Source organism: Punica granatum, chromosome 5 (assembly GCF_007655135.1).
Source record: "Punica granatum isolate Tunisia-2019 chromosome 5, ASM765513v2, whole genome shotgun sequence".
Taxonomy (NCBI): Eukaryota; Viridiplantae; Streptophyta; class Magnoliopsida; order Myrtales; family Lythraceae; genus Punica; species Punica granatum.
In genome coordinates, this window is record NC_045131.1 from 6,882,306 (window position 1) to 6,901,800 (window position 19,495).

The 19,495-nt window shown below is 40.2% G+C and overlaps 2 protein-coding genes across 2 annotated transcripts; both read left to right on the forward strand.

Annotated features, from left to right (window-relative positions):
• Nucleotides 1-42: 42 nt before the first annotated feature.
• Nucleotides 43-1,521, forward strand: LOC116207963 (mucin-19-like). Its single transcript, XM_031541110.1, has one exon. The coding sequence runs from the start codon at nucleotides 43-45 to the stop codon at nucleotides 1,519-1,521; it is 1,479 nt and encodes a 492-aa protein (XP_031396970.1).
• A 14,636-nt stretch (nucleotides 1,522-16,157) lies between these two features.
• LOC116207964 (acyltransferase-like protein At1g54570, chloroplastic) lies at nucleotides 16,158-18,053 on the forward strand. The gene is made up of 5 exons (XM_031541111.1): nucleotides 16,158-16,162; nucleotides 16,208-16,580; nucleotides 16,813-16,926; nucleotides 17,101-17,186; nucleotides 17,406-18,053. The coding sequence occupies exons 1-5, from the start codon at nucleotides 16,158-16,160 to the stop codon at nucleotides 17,704-17,706; spliced, it is 879 nt and encodes a 292-aa protein (XP_031396971.1). The 3' UTR covers nucleotides 17,707-18,053.
• Nucleotides 18,054-19,495: the final 1,442 nt, after the last annotated feature.

The window sequence follows — 19,495 nt, forward strand, 5'->3', positions numbered from 1 at the left end:
CGACCTTGAAAGAGAGATCTTTCGTCTCTGCTTCACTGCTTCATGGCTGAGTATCGGTTCGGACACAGAGGCTATAACCCCTCATATGAGGTAGACCCATGGAACGATGATGAGTGGGGCTACAAGTCCGATCACCTGAGTCGTCCGATGGGTTTGGATCCTGATGGAAGGAGGTATGCCAGCGCCACATCCTGGAATCCTGTTCCAAATAGCTATGTTGTACAGACGGAGACGTATATTGTTCGTCCAACAGCCTCTAGTGGATATGGCTATCCTCGGGAGGCCGGTTACAGGATGAACTATGCCTTCGACGATAATAGCCAGCGGCACAGGAATCCTCCAGTGCCTAGCCGGCCTGTCAATGATCGTCCACCAGAAGTCGAGGAATTCCTTACCAAGGTCCAAACTGAAGCAAGCCGGCCTTCAGGGTTCAGCAACCCTCCTCCGGCTCCAGGGAATTGGGGACGAAACTCTTACCCAGCAGAATTCGAGGGACCGTACACTAGATACCACGATGAAGCGAGCTGGCCCGTCCGGTCAGGCATCCCTCCTCCAGTCACAGGAAACTGGGCGCAGAATCGTACCCCCACAACCTATGGCAGGTATCCCGTCCCATCGGGGTATCCCTCTCATTGGCCGGGCAGGATCGAGAGGAGGACTACAGAACCACCGCCATCATTTGGCTCTGGAGGTAGGGCTAACCGCGAAACACGTCAAAGCTCGCCCATCAGCAGGCCCATAAATGACATTGACAAAGCGGTAGAATACCTAAAGGAAAAGCTCAAGCCTTTCTCCAGCCAAACAGCCCCGCCCAGTTCCCAGCAGCCCATGGCCCCGAACCTGGAGCCAGCAGTGCATAAAAGAGATGGTGCTGGACCGGGAATTCCCAGCATGGAAGATGTGAAGACACAGAATAAACCATCTCCAGAGCTGAGCGCGACAGATGCGGCTCATACAGGCACAATTACCAGCAGGCCGAACACGACGGATGCGGCTTATACCGGTAGCAACACTGGCAGGCCGAACACGATGGATGCAGCTCATACAGGTGCTATCGCTCATACGGGTACTATGACTAGCAGGCCAAACGTGCCGGATGCGGCTTATACAGGTAGTATCACTGGCAGGCCAAACACGATGGATGCAGCTCATACGGGTACTACGACTAGCAGGCCGAACACAATGGATGCGACATATACAGGCAGTACCACTGGTAGGCCAAACACGACGGATGCAGCTCATACGGGTACTACGACTAGCAGGATGAGCACAATGGATGAGGCATATACAGGTAGTACCACTGGCAGGCCGAAAACGACCGATGCAGCTTATATGGGTACTATGACTAGCAGGCCGAATGGGACGGATGCGGCTTATACAGGTAGTACTGGCAAGCCAAACACTACAGATGCAGCTTATACGGCCGCTATGACTAGCAGGCCGAACGCGATGGATACGGCTCATACGGGTACAATTACCAGCAGGGAACTTGCAAAGAGGTTTAATGGACTTCTGATGTGACTGCTCGTGTGCTATGAATATATTGAAACATGCATCTGTATGAAACTTTTTTTTTTTTTTTTGCGTGTCTGAGTTTCAAGGAGATGCTTCTGCTATATGCAGATATCATATATCTATCTATGCTTGTATATTGGCATCAATGTTGTACGACAAACTCTCATGCTCTACTTTACCCTGGTGGTTCACGCGAGGCTCTCCATTATAAGGTTTGTTGAGTACTTCTTTTGGTTACTGTTAAGCATCCGATGTCTCTAGAAAGCTGAAACTGCTTGGAATTGAAATAACGCTAGCAGAATGGATTCGATGAGATATATCAGAATAAAATGTATTCAGGACAGAAAGTTTCTTCTCATAGAATTCTCTGAGAAGAAATTGGAGTACCGGAGGGAAATTGAATGGGGAGTACCGGAGGGAAATTGGAGGTTGGTGATTCAAACGGAACACATTATTTCTTCATTTCGAATGCTCGGGAATTCTCTGAATTCTTTGATTTACAGGGGAGACTCTCATTGGCTAGTAGTAACAAATAAACTTAAAACATTTAGATTTAAGTGCACTAATTTTAGATGATCTAGTGACTCCGGAGGCTCATTAGGAGTGATCATGGAATCGTCCTTTTGAAAGATCGATTCTTTGGCGTGCGGTATCCTGGATTCAAGCCATGAAAAAAAAACTGTCCATCTTGAAAACAGTAAACAATCAAGCACTTATGGCGGAAGTATAAAAGTGTATTGGAATTGTCTTTAGAGGCCGATGAGTGGTTTTGTAAAGCCTTCGCTGCCCGTATCCTTTTCCCGATATCTTTCTGTATCGTTGTGAATTAACACAATACTTTGGATGTAGACTTTTATGCTATGCACCTCAACGGGGAGTAACAAACCATGCTTAGCATGTACAGTGGATTGGAAACTGAAAGGAATGGAATCGCAACACTGAAAGACCCAACTTTGACAACGAATCCAATTCCATTTCATTTTCATTTGATTCGACAGAATATGATATAGAGGTTGCGCATTTAGACCAGCTCGAATCGTATTTTATGTCTTGTTTATGGCCGCTGAAATCCTATTATGACAGATATCATGATTCTTGGTGCAGCTAGATAAGATTTTTTGGTTGGGTGCGCCTTTAGACCAGCTCGAATCACATTTTATGACGTCTTTACTGCTGCTGAAATCTTATTATGACAGATACTGTGATTCTTGGGCCGGCTAAATAAGATTTTTCAGTCGGGTGCGTATTTAGACCAGCTCGAATCATATTTATGTCTTCCTTACAGCTGCTGAAATCTTATTATGACAGATATCGTGATTCTTCAGGGGGCTAGATAAGATTTTTCAGTCGGGTGCGCATTTAGACCAGCTCGAATCATATTTTATGTCTTCTTTACGGCTGCTGAAATCTTATTATGACAGATATTGCGATTCTTGGGGCAGCTAGATCAGAATTTTTTCAGTCGGGTGCGCATTTAGACCAGCTTGAATCGTATTTTATGTCTTCTTTTCTGGCACTGAAATCTCATTATGACAGATATCGTGATTCTTGAGGGGGCTAGATACGATTTTCGGTTGGAAAAACTTTCTTTGACAGGATAAGGTAAGATGATGCTTCTCGCTGCTTAAAAAGGGATCCGTATATTTAGGCCTCCTTCGTAACCGGAAAAAATTAAAATAAAATCCGATATCGTATAATTTTGACTGTGAAATGGATGAGGAAGAATGTGATGCTTGGCAGTCGAGTGAATATGATGAATCTCTATATAAGGTTTTCCATGACAGATATCATCATCGTGTAACCGAGAAGCATTTTGGTTGTTTCAACATCGAAAGAGAGATCCTTCGGCTCAACCATGTCTCACCGTAGAGTGTACAGAGGCCATGACCCCTCTGAACAGGTAGACTCGTGGACCGCTCGAGCCTTTCTCAAGCCACACGCCTCGGCACGCTTCTGAACAGTCGGTGCCCTCGATCCCAGAACCAAAAGTCCCTACAAGAGATGCGCGGCGAATCTCCGGAATGGAAAATGTGAAGCCACAACATAACCATAAATCGTCAACGGAGCCAAACGCAGAGGATGCGGCTTACGCGGGCACAATCGATTGCAGGGGAGCTGCAGAGAGGTTTAATGGAGTCCTAATCTCACCGGAGCCAAACACGGCGGATGCCACGGGCACAATTGATTCCAGGGAAGCTGCAAAGAAGTTTAATGGAGTTCTAATACGTGGCTTCCCTAACCAATCTACGACCCAATCTACAGAACTGGCCCAGCAATTTATCAAGGAGCCCAATCACGGGCCCAAAATGCCTAAGCCCAAGTTGCGAGTACTCCCATAGGCGGGTATTTATTAATTACTTTTACTAACTCTTCTCCCATCAATGTGAGATTTTGGGATGTTACATAATGGGAGTGCTCCTAAGCGCTTACATGATCATGTAATGAATATGTTGTATGATCCGTTTTTCGTTTCGAATTTCTGTATGGACTGCAGGGAGATGTTTCTGCTCTGTGCGTATAGCATATGTGTATATGCATACGCATGGTTGTTATATATTGTATCGGTCTCCGATGGCGTGCTTCCTATCATAGCATATAATTGGAGATCGGTACAGTGCACGGACGATTTCAAAGTCGATTCTCAATTTATTCGATGGAGAAGATTGCTGATCCGTTGCTGAACTTATTAAATTCTAAGAGCTCCAATAGAATCGATACTAATATAACGATTCGATCCTCACATCTCTAATCAAATTACTCATTCAATGAGTGATCTCAATATTATTTCCCGAAGAGAATTCAAACATCCACCCTCTAACATACCATGTTTCGTGGTTTCGTATTTTTGAGTAATTTTTTCGTGCATTGTCTTCCCCCTTTTGAATGGAGAGATTTGGAGGGAGATGATTCGGACATAGTATAATGACAGGAGGTTTGGCTCGTTGTAGAGTTGGAATGTTTTATATAAAATCTGAATTTTGCATTGTATATTACGGGGTTTCGATTTAAAATTAACCATTATAATCATTTTTTCAATCTTCAACTTTAAGACCGTGGTCAATAAAGACTTCACATTTGAAACACGGGTAATTCTCATATTACGACGTGATTATAATGGTAAAACCACATCTTATCTTGCAAGAATAAAATATATATTTGGAAAAACTATACATATAGCCCATTACTTTTGGACCTTTTTCTAATTTTATCCCAGTTTTTATCGTTTTCATATGGTAATTTTGCTTACTTTTTCTATTTTAGTCATTTTCATCCTATACCTCTTCTTGTTTTTCTGTTTTATACTTTTATTTAATTTTCTATTGAAGAACAATCAAATTTTAATCCTCAACTTTAATTGCATTTTCCTCATTCTCTTTTTCCTTTTAACTTTTTTCTAGCATTTATACATTATATTTGCCTTAGTCTTCTTCTTTCAGTTTTCAGCCATAACTCTAAAATGAAATTATATGAAATAAAAAATTTTCAAGAAAACAAGCTATTATTTTTTTTTTAAAAAAAAAGATAATGGAGGCTACAGAGGGAGAGAGGGGGGACCGAGAGGTCAATAGCAGATACCACCGAGCAGAAGAGGTCATTGGCCACCTTCCATTATATCCCTCTCTCCTTTTGAAAATAAAAAAAGTTAAATTTATAATTTGAAATAAAACTTAAAACAAATATACTGAACCTACAGAGAATGACAACGACCACCTGCAATGTTTTTCATTGTTTTGACCCAAAGAGAGAGAGAGAGAGACGTAAATTTGACAACAATCATGATGGCAGGGGCTTGTGGCACCACAACTTCCCTAAGTGAGGTCCTTGATGACATTACCAAAAGCGTTATGCCCAATTTTGGGCCCCTATCGCTCTGATACCTTTTCACTCTCTCTTTGCATGGAGCAAGAGGGACAAACACATAAGGTCATCAACCATCTCGTCTACACATTGGTGTCCGACATTTGCCCTCCGATACTCACTTTCCCCATGTAATTTTCCTACTTTTTATTATAATTTTTTTAAATTTTAATTATTATAATTTTTAATTTTTTTTAAAATATTTTCACTATAAAATTACATTTTTTTCGAGAGATTTAAACACAATAAGATTAAAGAAAGAAATGTATAACACCGAGGACAAGATTAAAAATAAAATAGAGAGAGTATTAGGAAACAAAAAAGCAACAATGAACAAAAATAAAGGAAAAGGATTTAAAAGAAAAATTAGGCAAAATTACGTTATGAAAAAAGAAAAAAGAAAAAAAGAAAGTGGGCTAAAATATAAAGAAGTCCAAAGGTAACGAGCTTAAAGTATAATTTTCCCATAATATAATTGAGAAAATTTTATATGTAATGGTTATATGTAACAGAGTTCACGTGGCAAAACCACAATCCTTTAGGGTATCCCAATTTCTATTGATTTTCATAAATATCATAAAAATAGAAAAATATGAAGTGTTTTCTGTTACGTACAATTATTAATAAAATCCCGAGCTATCTCTATATCTATATTTATATTTGTATTTGTATATATATATATATGAAAATAAAATTCCGAACTCAATTTTCACGCCGTCACAGCATCAAAATATAAAATGAAACTCTCTCTCGTCGCCAATTTTTGATGTTCTGAGGATGAAAATATTGTCTATTCCAAATGTTGATCTCAAGATAGACAATTTAGTTATAGCCAAGTCTCTGGGCTTTAGATAAATTTTTCTGGCTCTTTGTATATAAACTGATCATTGGATGAGTGGATCTAACCTTTGTACATATTCCTTTTATCAATGAAAGTTGCACCATTTATATTTAAAAAAAAAGAGAAAGAAAACAATTAAGCTGAAAATTTCAATAATATCATAATTTAATCACGAATTATAAAAATTTTTAGCCCGAAATTTGAATATATTTAGCTCTCCCGAACTGCAGTTGGTCAACTAAATTTAGCCCATTCTTGAGCAAAAATAAATAAATAAATAAATTTAGTCCATTTTATTTTATTTATATGTTTAATTGATTATGATGATTGTTGCCATCAATCAACAACTTGGAGGTCTCAGTAAACTTCACATTTTTTGGGCACATAACTTATGGTGTCTTCTCAATATGTCATTTACTTAACTATGAAAATCAGTTGGGTCGATGTATACAAAGACAAAGCTCGGGCTAACTCCACAACATTCAATCAATTGCCACTAACAGTCAGCTCGCCAGGCAGTCGAGTTTCCACGATCGTACCAATCAAAACTCAAAAATCAGTGACAATTCTCAGAAATCAATCCACCATTAGATTCGAGGCCGATAATGCTGTAGTGCTCTAGCAGATGTTCTGAATTCACAGTCCTCTGATTATTACCCAGAAAAGAGAGCTATCCGGTCGACATAGTTCATCACTTCAATTGTGTGTTAAGCGCATATTGTCTCTGCAAAATTTGGGATAAACATATTCTGTGTAGGAAGCCGGAAAGCGCAATGCATGAGAACATAAAATTCGATATGGAAATAGCTATTCCGCATTCTCATGTTCTCAAATGTCAAAATGAGTATTCCGTACGGAATACGTAGGGAATGGAATTTGCTTTCAAGCGAACCAAACATGCCCTAAAGGAAACGCTCAAGCCTTTCTCCAGCCAAACAGCCCCGTCCACTTCCCAGCAGCCCATGGCCCTGAGCCCGGAACCAGCAGTGCATAAATGAGATGATGTTGGAGCGGGAATTCCAGGCATGGAAACTGTGAAGGCACATAATAAACCATCTCCAGAGCCGAACGCGACGGATGCGGATCATACAGGTACAATTACTAGCAAGCCGAACATGACGGATGCGGCTTATACAGGTAGCAACACTGGCAGGCCGAATACGATGGATGCAGCTTATACGGCTACTATGACTAGCAGGCCGAACGTGACGGATGCGGCTTATACAGGTAGTATCGCCGGCAGGCCAAACACGATGGATGCAGCTCATACGGGTCGACTAGCAGGCCGAAAACAATGGATGCGACATATACAGGCAGTACCACTGGTAGGCCAAACACGACGGATGCAGCTCATACGGGTGCTACGACTAGCAGGATGAGCACAATGGATGTGGCGTATACAGGGTACCACTAGTAGGCCAAACATGACGGATGCAGCTTATGCGGGTACTGCGACTAGCAGGCCGAATTGGATGGATGCAGCTTATATAGGTAGTACTGGCAAGCCGAACACTACAGATGCAGCTTATATGGCTGCTATGACTAGCAGACCGAATGCGACGGATATGGCTCCTACGGGTATAATTACTAGAAGGGAACTTGCAAAGAGGTTTCACGGACTTCTGATGTGACTGCTTATGTGCTAGGAATATGTTGAAACATGTATATGTATGAAACCCTTTTTTTTTTTGTGCGTGTCTGAGTTTCAAGGAGATGCTTCTGCTATATGCAGATATCATATATTTATCTATGCTTGTATATTGGCATCAATGTTGTACGACATAGTGATGATGAATGTCACACACTCTTCTTCATGAATCTCTTTCCCATTTTTGGATGCGGAGTACTTGAGGGAAATTGGAGGTTGGTGATTCAAATGGAACGCATTATTTCTTTATTTCGAATGCTCGGGAATTCTCTGAATTTTTTCATTTACAGGGGACACTCTTATTTGCTAGTAGGAACAAATAAACTTATAAAATGTAGATTTAAGGGCAGTAATTTTAGATGATCCAGTGACTCGGGACGCTCATTAGGAGTGATCATCGAATCGTCTTTTTGAAAGATTGATTCTTTGACGTGCGGGATCCTGGATTCAGAAGAAACTGTCCATCTTGAAAACAGTAGACAATCGAGCAATTATGGCGGAAGTATAAAAGTGTATTGGAATTGTTTTTAGAGGCAGATGAGTGGTTTTGTAAAGCCTCCGCTTCCCGTATACTTTTCCCGATATCTTTCTGTATCGTTGCTCATTAACACAAAACTCTGGATGTAGACTTTGAAGCTATGCATCTCAACGGGAAGTAACAAACCATGCTTAGCATGTACAGTGGATTGGAAACTGAAAGGAATGGAATTGCAACACTGAAAGACCCAGCTTTGACGATGAATCCAATTCCATTTCATTTTCCGGCAGAGCAATAGCACGAATGATTATTTCTTCTTAATTATCATCTGGTGGTAGTGCAGGAACTGCGATTTTTATTATTCTCTCGAATTTTGTCATTCTTCAGCCTTTTTATATTTGCTTGCTTAGTTTAGAACCATCGAAATATATTTAAAAATATACGTATGACTCTGGCCACTTCTTCTTGGTTTCTTCTTTGCTGTCATTGTTAGTTGTTACGGCCATCTGATTTTCTTAACTAACAACGGATTGGGATACTGATTATAATTATATGCAAAAAAAAAGGAAAAAAGAAATTTCAAAGAAATTTCTCCTGGCCGGATTGGGATCGCAGGGTCGATCATTGATTGATACCCAAGACAAGACGAAGCAGTGGCATTCCTCGAAAATAACAGCAAAAATCGTGCCCAATAATGAAGCACAGAGCGCGCGAAGTAAGTCATTGCCGTTAATCTCCTGTCTTAATAACGCCCATTAAACCGGAAACCAGAAAATACAGACAGAAACAAAGGATGCCCTCTCTCTCTCTCTCTCTCTCCATCCTCTGTCGCCCAGAGCCGAAGTGTATGGCCAAAACAGATCTCATCAGGAAGAAAATGGAAAAGAATAAAATTAATTAAACCCTAAAAAAAAGGAAACAAAATATGTTTCTATCTAAAGAAATTCTCCCATCGATTATAGTTCATCACTTGTGCTTACACCTATTTTCCATAATGTGTGAAAATAGCCGAGCCATGACATGTATGTGAAGATTCAATAATTTTTCCAAAGTCTCGGAGGAATTTCGGGTCGGATTTGGAGGAAGTTGGCCGTGGATATTGATTCGTATAATATCGGATATCTGAGTCGGATATATCTTCGACATATTTTGTTATTTTATTTCTAGGTAGGCTAGGAGATAATTTCCTATTTTGATAATATCTCGGCATCGTATATTGTGGCGTATGCGATTTAAATATATTTTCTAGGGTTTTAATGCACACGTCTATATATACGTGTCGTCTAGTTCGTTGTAACTCTACGCACATCAATCAATCAAACTCGTACTTTTCCTATATTTCGTTTATTGCACTTTACTTATCCCGCACTTTCGTTCACCATGCCTTTCTATACTCATACCTTTATCTTCAACCAATTCCTCGTGAATCAAATCTATCATCGTTTTTGGAGCTTTCAAGCACCAAGGCAAGATCCTATCATCCTTCGGCACCACTTGCCGTAGCTTGCTCAAGGTTCAAGTTTACTTGCACGAGTGAAATTGTTCCATCTTTGGCTTTTTTCCTGAGGCCGAGGTTTTGGCCGAATTTTATCAAGTTGGCTCCACAGCCACTTCGCGGTTTCGGACTCTCGTTCAAGTGGATTTTGGTGAAGAACTCAAAACGGCTAAATCCCCGAGTCATAAATCGTTTGAGACGCACTTGGACTTTAAATTAAAAATCTAGCCGCCACTCAATCCGCGGACTTCTAAAGCCGTGGTACGGCGTTTTGCATCGGTAGACCTGGCTAGTGACACATTAATTCTTGGAACCGCTTAGTGGCACACCTGTAATCACCACAGGCGTGGCCCAACTTGTGTTCGACGTATTTGACGTGATAAACAACGTGACATGAGAAAATACGGAAGATACTCTAACAAGTGAGCAAGCGGGTGTTGAATCTCTCGAGTAATTGCTAGTTAATTATAGCAATCTCATTTGAATTTTTCTAACACACTGATGAAAGCTCCGGATAAAATAGGGGGGAAATTTAAATCTCAAATTTGGGGGTAAAAGATGTCTCCATGCGATGAAATTATACCTTGTTACATGACGTGAGAAAACACATAATAGACTTCATCAAGTGGACAAATGAGTATTGAATCACTCGAGTAATTGCGAGTTAATTAATTATAGCAATCTCATTGATTTTTTTCTACCACATTAAGACATATTAGGCCTTGTTTGAAAATGGAGTTAAGTGCATTTCAACTATGTGAATATATATATATATTTATATATATATATATATATAATTGGGTTGTAATAATAAGGTGAATGGAGAAAATAAAAAAGTAATGACTGTGTTGTTCAATTATGGGAAAAAATGATAAAAATAATGAATAATTACGAGAAAGTAATGATTGTATTGTTAAATTGTGGAAAAAATAATGAATAATTGAGAGAATTTAGTATTAAAAATTGAATCGAATGGTAGTTAAGATAAAAAAAATTGAAAAAACACAGAATAGACTTCATCAAGTGGACAAATGAGTATTGAATCACTCGAGTAATTGCGAGTTAATTAATTATAGCAATCTCATTGATTTTTTTCTACCACATTAAGTTCATATTAGGTCTTGTTTGGAAATGGAGTTAAGTGCATTCCAACTATTTATATATATATACATACATATTTAATTGGGTTGTAATAATAAGGAGAATAGAGAAAATAAAAAGGTAATGATTTTCTTGTTGAATTATGGGAAAAAGTGAGAAATAGTAATGAATAATTACAAGAAAATAATGATTGTGTTATTGAATTATGAAAAAAATAATGAATAGTTGAGAGAATTTAGTATTAAAAATTGAATTGAATGGTAATTAAGATAAAAAAATTGAAAAAACACAGAATAAACTTCATCAGGTGGACAAATGAGTAGTGAATCACTCAAGTAATTGCGAGTTAATTAATTATAGCAATCTCATTGATTTTGAAGCCTCTCCATCATAGCTTGGTAGAGTATACCATCCAAATTTCCGCTGAATTCTACGCTATCCAAATGAAAACCACCGCTAAGCCCAGTTCGACCATACAAATTTGCTGGGAGCCTCCTCCTGATGGCTTTCACAAACTAAATTCCGATGGATGTTCGAAAGGTAACCCAGGCTCAGCTGGCGCAAGGGGGTCTCATTCGGGAATCTATGGGTAGATGGGTCGGTGGTTTCAGGATGAATCTCGGGTGCGCCACCAATCCTATAGTTGAGCTCAAAGCTCTTCGCCAAGGATTAATCACTGCTATAGAATGTGGAGTCAACAACTTGATTGTTGAGTTTGATGCAAAGCTAGTTCTTGGTTGGGTATGGGGGAACACAACCAATATGGTGCTAATGAACTTGATTGATGATTGCAGGACCCTGTGCCAACAATTTGATGCTATCTTACTCGGGCACATCTACAGAGAAGCAAACAAGTGTGTTGATCACCTAGCCAATCTTGGAGCCGATCTACCGGATTGCCTTGTTAATTTATCTCACCCGCCTCCTTCCATTAGGATGCTTTCATTTGAAGATATTATGGGGCTTTCGTCCCTTGCGCACGGATGCTTAAGTTTTAATGAATTCTCTCATTTTACCAAAAAAAAATATACATATATTTAATTGGGTTGTAATAATAAGGTGAAGGGAGAAAATAAAAAGTTAATGATTGCGTTGTTAAATTATGAGAAAAAGTAATGAATAATTACGAGAAAATAATGATTGTGTTGTTGAATTGTGGAAAAAGTAATAAACAGTTAAGATAATTTAGTATTAAAAATTAAATTTAATGGTAATTAAGATAAAAAATTGAAAAAAACACAGAATAGACTTCATCAAGTGGACAAGTGAGTATCGAATCACTCAATAATTGCAAGTTAATTAATTATAGCAATTTCATTGATTTTTTCCTCCACAATAAGGCAGATTAGACTTGTTTGGAAATGGAGTTAAGCGCTTTCCAACTGTGTGTGTGTGTGTACATATATATACATTGAACGCGCGACCCTCTTCTTGTTTCAGTTGGAGCGTTGTATGCAACTCTCTGTCTCTGTCTCTCTCTGGGGTGGAAGGGTCTCTCTTCCCCATTAGAATCCGCTGCCGGAGGGTAGCAAAGTTCCTTCCTTTATCGGTTTCCTTTGTAGAAAGGGTAGGAAAGACTTTGGGTTGGTTTGTGGCATTGTTTGCTGCAGTGTAAGCTGATGGCATCATCATTTGCCAATTTCCTCGTGTTGCCTTCATTGGTGCTGGGCTCGGAAGTAGTTAGGCCTCGTTGCCGGGTCCTAGCTAGGAATGCTCCTGGCAGAGGCGACCAGGCGGTCTCATCGCTCGAGCTGGTCGCACTTAATGGGACCCCTCCTGCTCCTACTCCGGTGGCGGATAAGGAAGAAAGAAGTTTTGAGTCCGTGGTAGGAGGGAATGGGCGTTTCGGCATGGCATTTGAGGTCGAGGAGGAAAGGTTTCCTGCAAGCGGGGAGGAGAAGAAGAGGAAGGAACAACTGAGAAGGTTCGATGATGGTATGGGTGTGGATAAGTTGGAGATTCTGTGGGATGATGGGTATGGGAGTGTGACCATTAAGGATTATCTCGATGCCTCGAAGGAGATACTGAAGCCCGATGGAGGCCCGCCCCGATGGTTTTGCCCTGTTGAGTGTGGTCAGCCCTTGAAGGATTCTCCAGTCCTTTTGTTTTTGCCTGGTAATACTTGCATTCACGTTAGCATATGTCCTGCAGTCGGTTTAGAGAATTCGCGCGTTAACTTCCATCCCATTGTTGGGTACGTAAAGTGGGTAGGAACTTCTGCAATAAGAGAGGGAAAATAAGTGGGTGAATGTTGTGGTTGAGACTGGAAATGAGCAGGAGAAAACTTTATGGAATGTTAAACAGTATAAGTTGGTTCTAAAAGTTCATTAAAACCCTTTGGCGGAACGAAGATTGATGATCGGATATTTTTTGTTTTGGCATATGAATGACTAAGTACTGATATTACTCCCTATTCAGAAGTGGTTTTTCTTTTTTGGTATTGTCATGTGGCATATTGCAAGTTGTTAGTTTGATATCTTGAAGTTCTTCAACGGTATGCATTGGGAAAGATGGTTTACAGAACTGCTCTCGTGCAGGTCTTGATGGCATGGGAATGGGCCTCATTTTGCACCATAAAGCACTTGGGAGGTAAGTAATGTCCTGTTATTCCCATTTTTATGAAATCCTCTGTTCTTCAAAGATGTTTATATGCACGAGTGCTTTGGGAGGGCGATTGTGAATGCCCGAATCCAAATTACTTGGTCACAAGCAGAGGTTCTTATGCAGAATTCTTACACTGCAGGGTCTTTGAGGTCCGATGCTTGCATATTCCTGTTCAAGATCGGACACCCTTCGAAGGTCCGAAACCTTCAAACACTATATATCATAGGTTGAGTCATGTTGTCTCTATATTTGCATGATGTGTTCAAGGTTGAATATACCTATGACATTATTTTGGTTTCAGTGTCATGAATCCTTTTTACTGCAGGGCTTGTGAAGCTAGTCGAGGAAACTGTGAGCCTTGAGCATGCTACTTCTCCAAAGAAGCCCATCTATCTGGTCGGGGATTCCTTTGGAGGATGCGTTGCTCTTGCTGTCGCTTCTCGTAACCCTTCCATCGACCTGGTAGTAATACTCGCCAATCCAGGTTAGTTTCTCGGTTCAATTTTTCAGTTTCTAAGTCAAATTAAATTAGCAAAACACAATTAAGAAATAGTAGTATTACGAGAAGATTTAAATCATGTTTGTTTTATTTTAGCTACGTCATTTGGGCAGTCGCAGCTGCAACGTCTGTTGCCTGTGTTGGAGGCTTTGCCCGATGAGCTCTACTTCACCATTCCCTATCTCCTTAGCTTTGTAATGGGTAAGTTCTTGCCTGTCGTGGATTGACTGCACCCGGGGATGGACTGAGGGGGGCAGTCGCTCCCCTTAAAATTTTGACGTTATAAAGAAATTTATATATTATATATAGTCCTTTTTTTATATGAAAATCCTTATATTCACCCCCTAAATTGGGAGCATTATCATTTTATGCTCCCCTCAAAGAGTTCGCCTCCCTCAATCGAAATCCTGGGTCTGTCCTTGACTGCACTCAAGCTCTTTTTGATTAAAACCATGCAATTTCTTGTGCTAAAGATTTTTGTTTGTTAACTCTTACTGTTGTTGCTTGTTGTGACATAAGGTGATCCCATGAAGATGGCAATGGTCAACATAGATGATAAACGTCCCCCTAGACTTCAACTGGAATAGTTATCAGGCAATCTCACGACTTTATTGCCCCGACTCTCTGTAAGAAACATTGGATTTGTTTCGAACCAAGGTTGTCAGAATCGTGATTCTAACTAGAATCGGTCGAGGGTCGTGGAATCGTGAATCGTAGAATTGAATCGTGAATTGTAAGATTGTACCTATAATTAAAAAAATGCATATATATATATATATATACATACAAATCCTATTTTAGAAATAGTAGAAGTAACCATCAAATGATAAATCTTGATGATTCCTACTTCATTCATCAAAATCATATGGTGCTTAGTCTTCACAAGAGAGCGCCCTCACTATAACAACTTCCAATGAAAATCGATATAGTACTGTGGTCACGGATCTTATAGGCGAAACTGCTTTTCCTCCCTAACTTCTTTGTCTGTCCCTTCTTGGAATCATCTAACCTAAAAAAGTCGAAAAAAAATTCTAGCCTAAATTATCTCAAATCGGACGGCAATCAGGAATCGGTCGGAACCCAATTCGAAGCAGTTCCATAAACTTTCCAGGTTCCTATCACTTACAAATATGAGACAAGTTTCAAACTTTTCATAAAATAAGAGAACCAATGAGCAATATTATCGCACAATGAGAGAGATGAGGAGGGAGAGAGAGGGGACCTACAACTTTGGATTGAAACAGTCCGATTCTACGATTCTGCGATTCGAATCGCGATTAAGCCACGATTCTACCTTCCCGATTCATGCAATGGAATCGGAATCGGTAGTCACCCCTTGAATCGTAGAATCGTAAGATTCTATGATTCGAATTGCGATTCTAACAACCATGTTTCGAACTAGTTTCTTTCTCTTTCTTTTTTCTTTTGGTGTTTTTTAATTCGCGATTCATTCAATGTGTATGTCAGACGCTATATGGCATCATACCCAAAGGAACTCTTCTCTGGAAACTCAAATTGTTCAAGTCAGCTTCTTCTTATGCTAATTCTCGACTTCATGCCATCAGAGCCGAAGTTCTTGTGCTTGCTAGGTAATACTGATCTCTCTTATTTTTTACCACAAGGTCATTTATTTTCTATTGCTTTCCACAAGCTGGTAGTGTTGTGACACATCTTTCTTCAGTGGGAAGGATAACATGATTCCGAGTAGGGAAGAAGGTCAGCGGCTTGTAAAATCAATACGAAACTGTAGAGTTCGGCACTTTAAAGACAATGGACATACTCTCTTAATGGTAAATGTTAATTTAGTTCATCTTCGTGTAAAATGACCTTATCTTATTTTTTATTTTGTTCGGCGATAGCCAAGTACCTGTCTTTTTGACAATGTCTTTGCTCTGTTATAACAGGAAGAAGGCATTATCTTGCTGACAGTCATTAAAGGTACTCGCACATACCGGCGTTCAAGGAGGCACAATGACGTCTCTGATTTCCTGCCCCCAGTATGTGGGAATTCAAAACCGGATTCGAGCAGATAACCGGGTAATAACTCAGCAGGACAATGCTGTGGAAGTTTTCTTCTATTTCCTGTCATCACATGTCTCTGCAAACATTAGTTGCATCATGCTGTCAATCAAAATTGACTGACATGCTGAGTCAAAATGAAATTGCAGGCTATTCCGTTATGCTTGTAGTTCTGCACTCTACTCGACTTTAGAGGACGGGACGATTGTGAAAGGTCTATCAGGGGTCCCATCAAAAGGTCCAGTGTTGTTAGTGGGTTATCATATGTTAATGGGCTTTGAGCTCTATTCTCTGGTTGAAGAATTTCTACGGGAGAAGAACGTTCTCGTGAGGGGTGTGGCCCATCCGGAGCTGTTCATGGGGAGTATTACGGAGAGCCCAACTTCAGAATTTTCCTTGCCCAATTGGTTTAAAGTTTTTGGAGCTGTCCCTGTAACAGCGAGTAACCTCTACAAATTGCTCGCGACGAACTCTCATGCTCTACTTTACCCCGGTGGTGTACGCGAGGCTTTCCATTATAAGGTTTGTTGAGTATTTCTTACTGTTAAGCATCCGAGGTCTCTAGAAAGCTGAAACTGCTTGGAATTGAAATAACGCTAGCAGAATTGATTAGACGAGATATATCAGAATAAAATGTATTCAGGACAGAAAGTTTCTTGTCAGAGAATTGCCTTACCGTGTTGCTTCTGTAGCAATTTGTGCTGTTTGCTGAATTGATTTTCGACATCGTTTATTAGTTTTCTGACATATGCAGGGTGAAGAGTACAAGGTTATATGGCCTGATCAACCAGAATTTGTGAGAATGGCTGCTCGATTCGGGGCCACTATTGTACCATTCGGAGCTGTTGGGGAGGATGACATCGTAGAAGTAAGCTTGCTCTGCTGCTTATTTTATTGTTAAATTTGTTCGTCTTGAATGACCCTTTGGGATGAAACGGGACTGGTTTTCAGACTCTGAGCAGCTTCTTTATCCTGAGTTAGACGTTCAGGTCAATATCTCATTATTTTGGCGGTTGATGCTCTCGTACTTTTGAATTTGCAGTATGTCCTTGATTACAATGATATGATGAAGATTCCTTTTCTTAACGACTACATCAAGGAATTAACTCAGAAGACAATAAGAGTGAGGTATGGATCTTATAATTGTTCTGTTTGAATAGCAAATATGATTTGCCTGCATTTACGGTTAAGGCATGGATTTGTAGATCGAAATGTAGGGCCAATGGAACCAATTTGTGTCCCTTGCTTACCCTTTTCAATAAGTTTCATCATACGTTCATTGACATACATCTCGAGTACATATACCTAGGTCCTATCGTCTGACATGACAATATACCTTGATTACAGGGACAGTGGGAGTGGTGAAGTAGCTAACGACCAGCTTTTCCTTCCGGGGATTTTGCCAAAAGTACCAGGAAGGATATATTATTTGTTCGGGAAGCCCATTGAGACTCGTGGAAGAGAGGAAATACTCATGGACAAGAAGAACGCCTCCGAGCTCTACTTCCAGATAAAGTCCGAAGTCGAACGTAGCATGGCTTACTTGCTCAAGAAGCGAGATGAGGATCCTTACAGAAACATATTTGATCGAGTCACTTATCGGGTCCTCCATTCTCCAAGCAATGAGATCCCAGGATTCAAGCCATGAACAAGGGTAACCATCGAATATACAAATATTAATTGGACAAGACAGCATTTCTTTTGCAACAGGTAAACAGGCATTCATAGTGGAAATATGTAAAAGGTTGTGTGTTGTACATCATTTTTACTGGAATTTTGTCTTTAGAAATGAGTCGGTTCATAAAGCCTTTTACTCCAATAACTTTCCCGATTTCTTTCTGTAGTCTGTATTTCTCGAATTTTACATATAAGATCGTTGAAGATAACAATGATATAATCTTTGAAATTGGATACCTTGATAAAGCTATAATTCATGCTTTGGTGCGATGGACGGGAAACTGATTGGCGTGAAATTGATTCATCAAAAACAAAACAAAAAATCATAAAAAAAGAATGGTGTGAGATTGCCGCGCGGAAGAATCCAATCATGTAGGATGACTCCGCACCGTTTCATTCCACATTACTAGATATGACATAAGATGTTCACCTTCAGATCAGTTCGAATCCTTTCCTTTTCATTTCTCATATGTCTTACCGGAAATGTCGTGATTCCTGGGGAGGCAGGATAAGAATGTTCTGTCAATTATTGGTTCTTGGAATAAAGGCTTCCTGCTTTACAAGGAATCTCGCATTCAACTCTACAGTCTGAAGAGGAAACACATGATGTTACATAACAGATATGATCTTCACCGAGTGAGGGCGATTTGGTTGTTTCGATGTTGAAAGAGAGATCTTTCGTCTCTGCTTCACTGCTTCATGGCTGAGTATCGGTTCGGACATAGAGGCTATAACCCCTCATATGAGGTAGACCCTTGGAACCATGAGTGGAGCTACAACTTATTAAATTTCCATTGGGCTTATACATGATTTGACTTATTTTCACTTAAAAGCTTAAGTTGATAAGTAGTGGTACTCAAGCCATAAATTAACCCATTGATTTTCCTTTTCTTTTCCAATGTGAGATTTATCTCATTTTACTCCTTAATGCCCGCCTTCACGTGCAACGTGTGATCTATATCTACCTACACATTGTCACGTGCCCTTAAACACCCGCCCACAACAATTGACCTCGAGCTAGGCTCAACTTCCGTGCTCGAGCGAGGGGGACTAACACGAGGCGCACTTTGGCTACACTCAACGTATTGGGCCTAGCGTGGTGTGGATGCGCACACGTGTAACCTAGGCTCTGATACCATATTAAAATTTTCATTGGGTTTATACGGGCTTGGGCCCATTTCCACTTAAAAGCTCAAGCTGATAAGTGGTGGTACCCAAACCATATATTAACCCATGGATTTTCCTTTTCTTTTCTGATGTGGGATTTATCCCTGGCCCGAGCACGGAAGATACCACCACTTATTAGCTTGAGCTTTAAAGTGGAAATGGGCCAAAACCCGTATAAGCCAAATGGAAATTTAATATGGTATCAGAGCCTAGGTTATGCGTATACATGCCTACGCGCGTGTGCGCACCCACACCACGCCAGGCCCAGTATGTCTAGTGCAGCCAAAGTGCGCCTCGTGTTAGTCCCCCATCGCCCGTGCAAGGAAAAAGAGTCCGGCTCGAGGTCAATTGTTGAGGGCGGGTGTTTAAGGGCACGTGACAACGTGTAGGCTGAAATAGACCACACGTTGCACGTGAGGGCGGGTGTTGAGGAGTAAAATGGGATAAATCCCACATCGGAAAAGAAAAGAAAAATCAATGGGTTAATATATAGATTGGGTACCACCACTTATTAGCTCGAACTTTTAAGTGAATATGGACCCAAATTCGTATAAGCCCAATGGAATTTTAATTCAACTCCGATCACCTGAGTC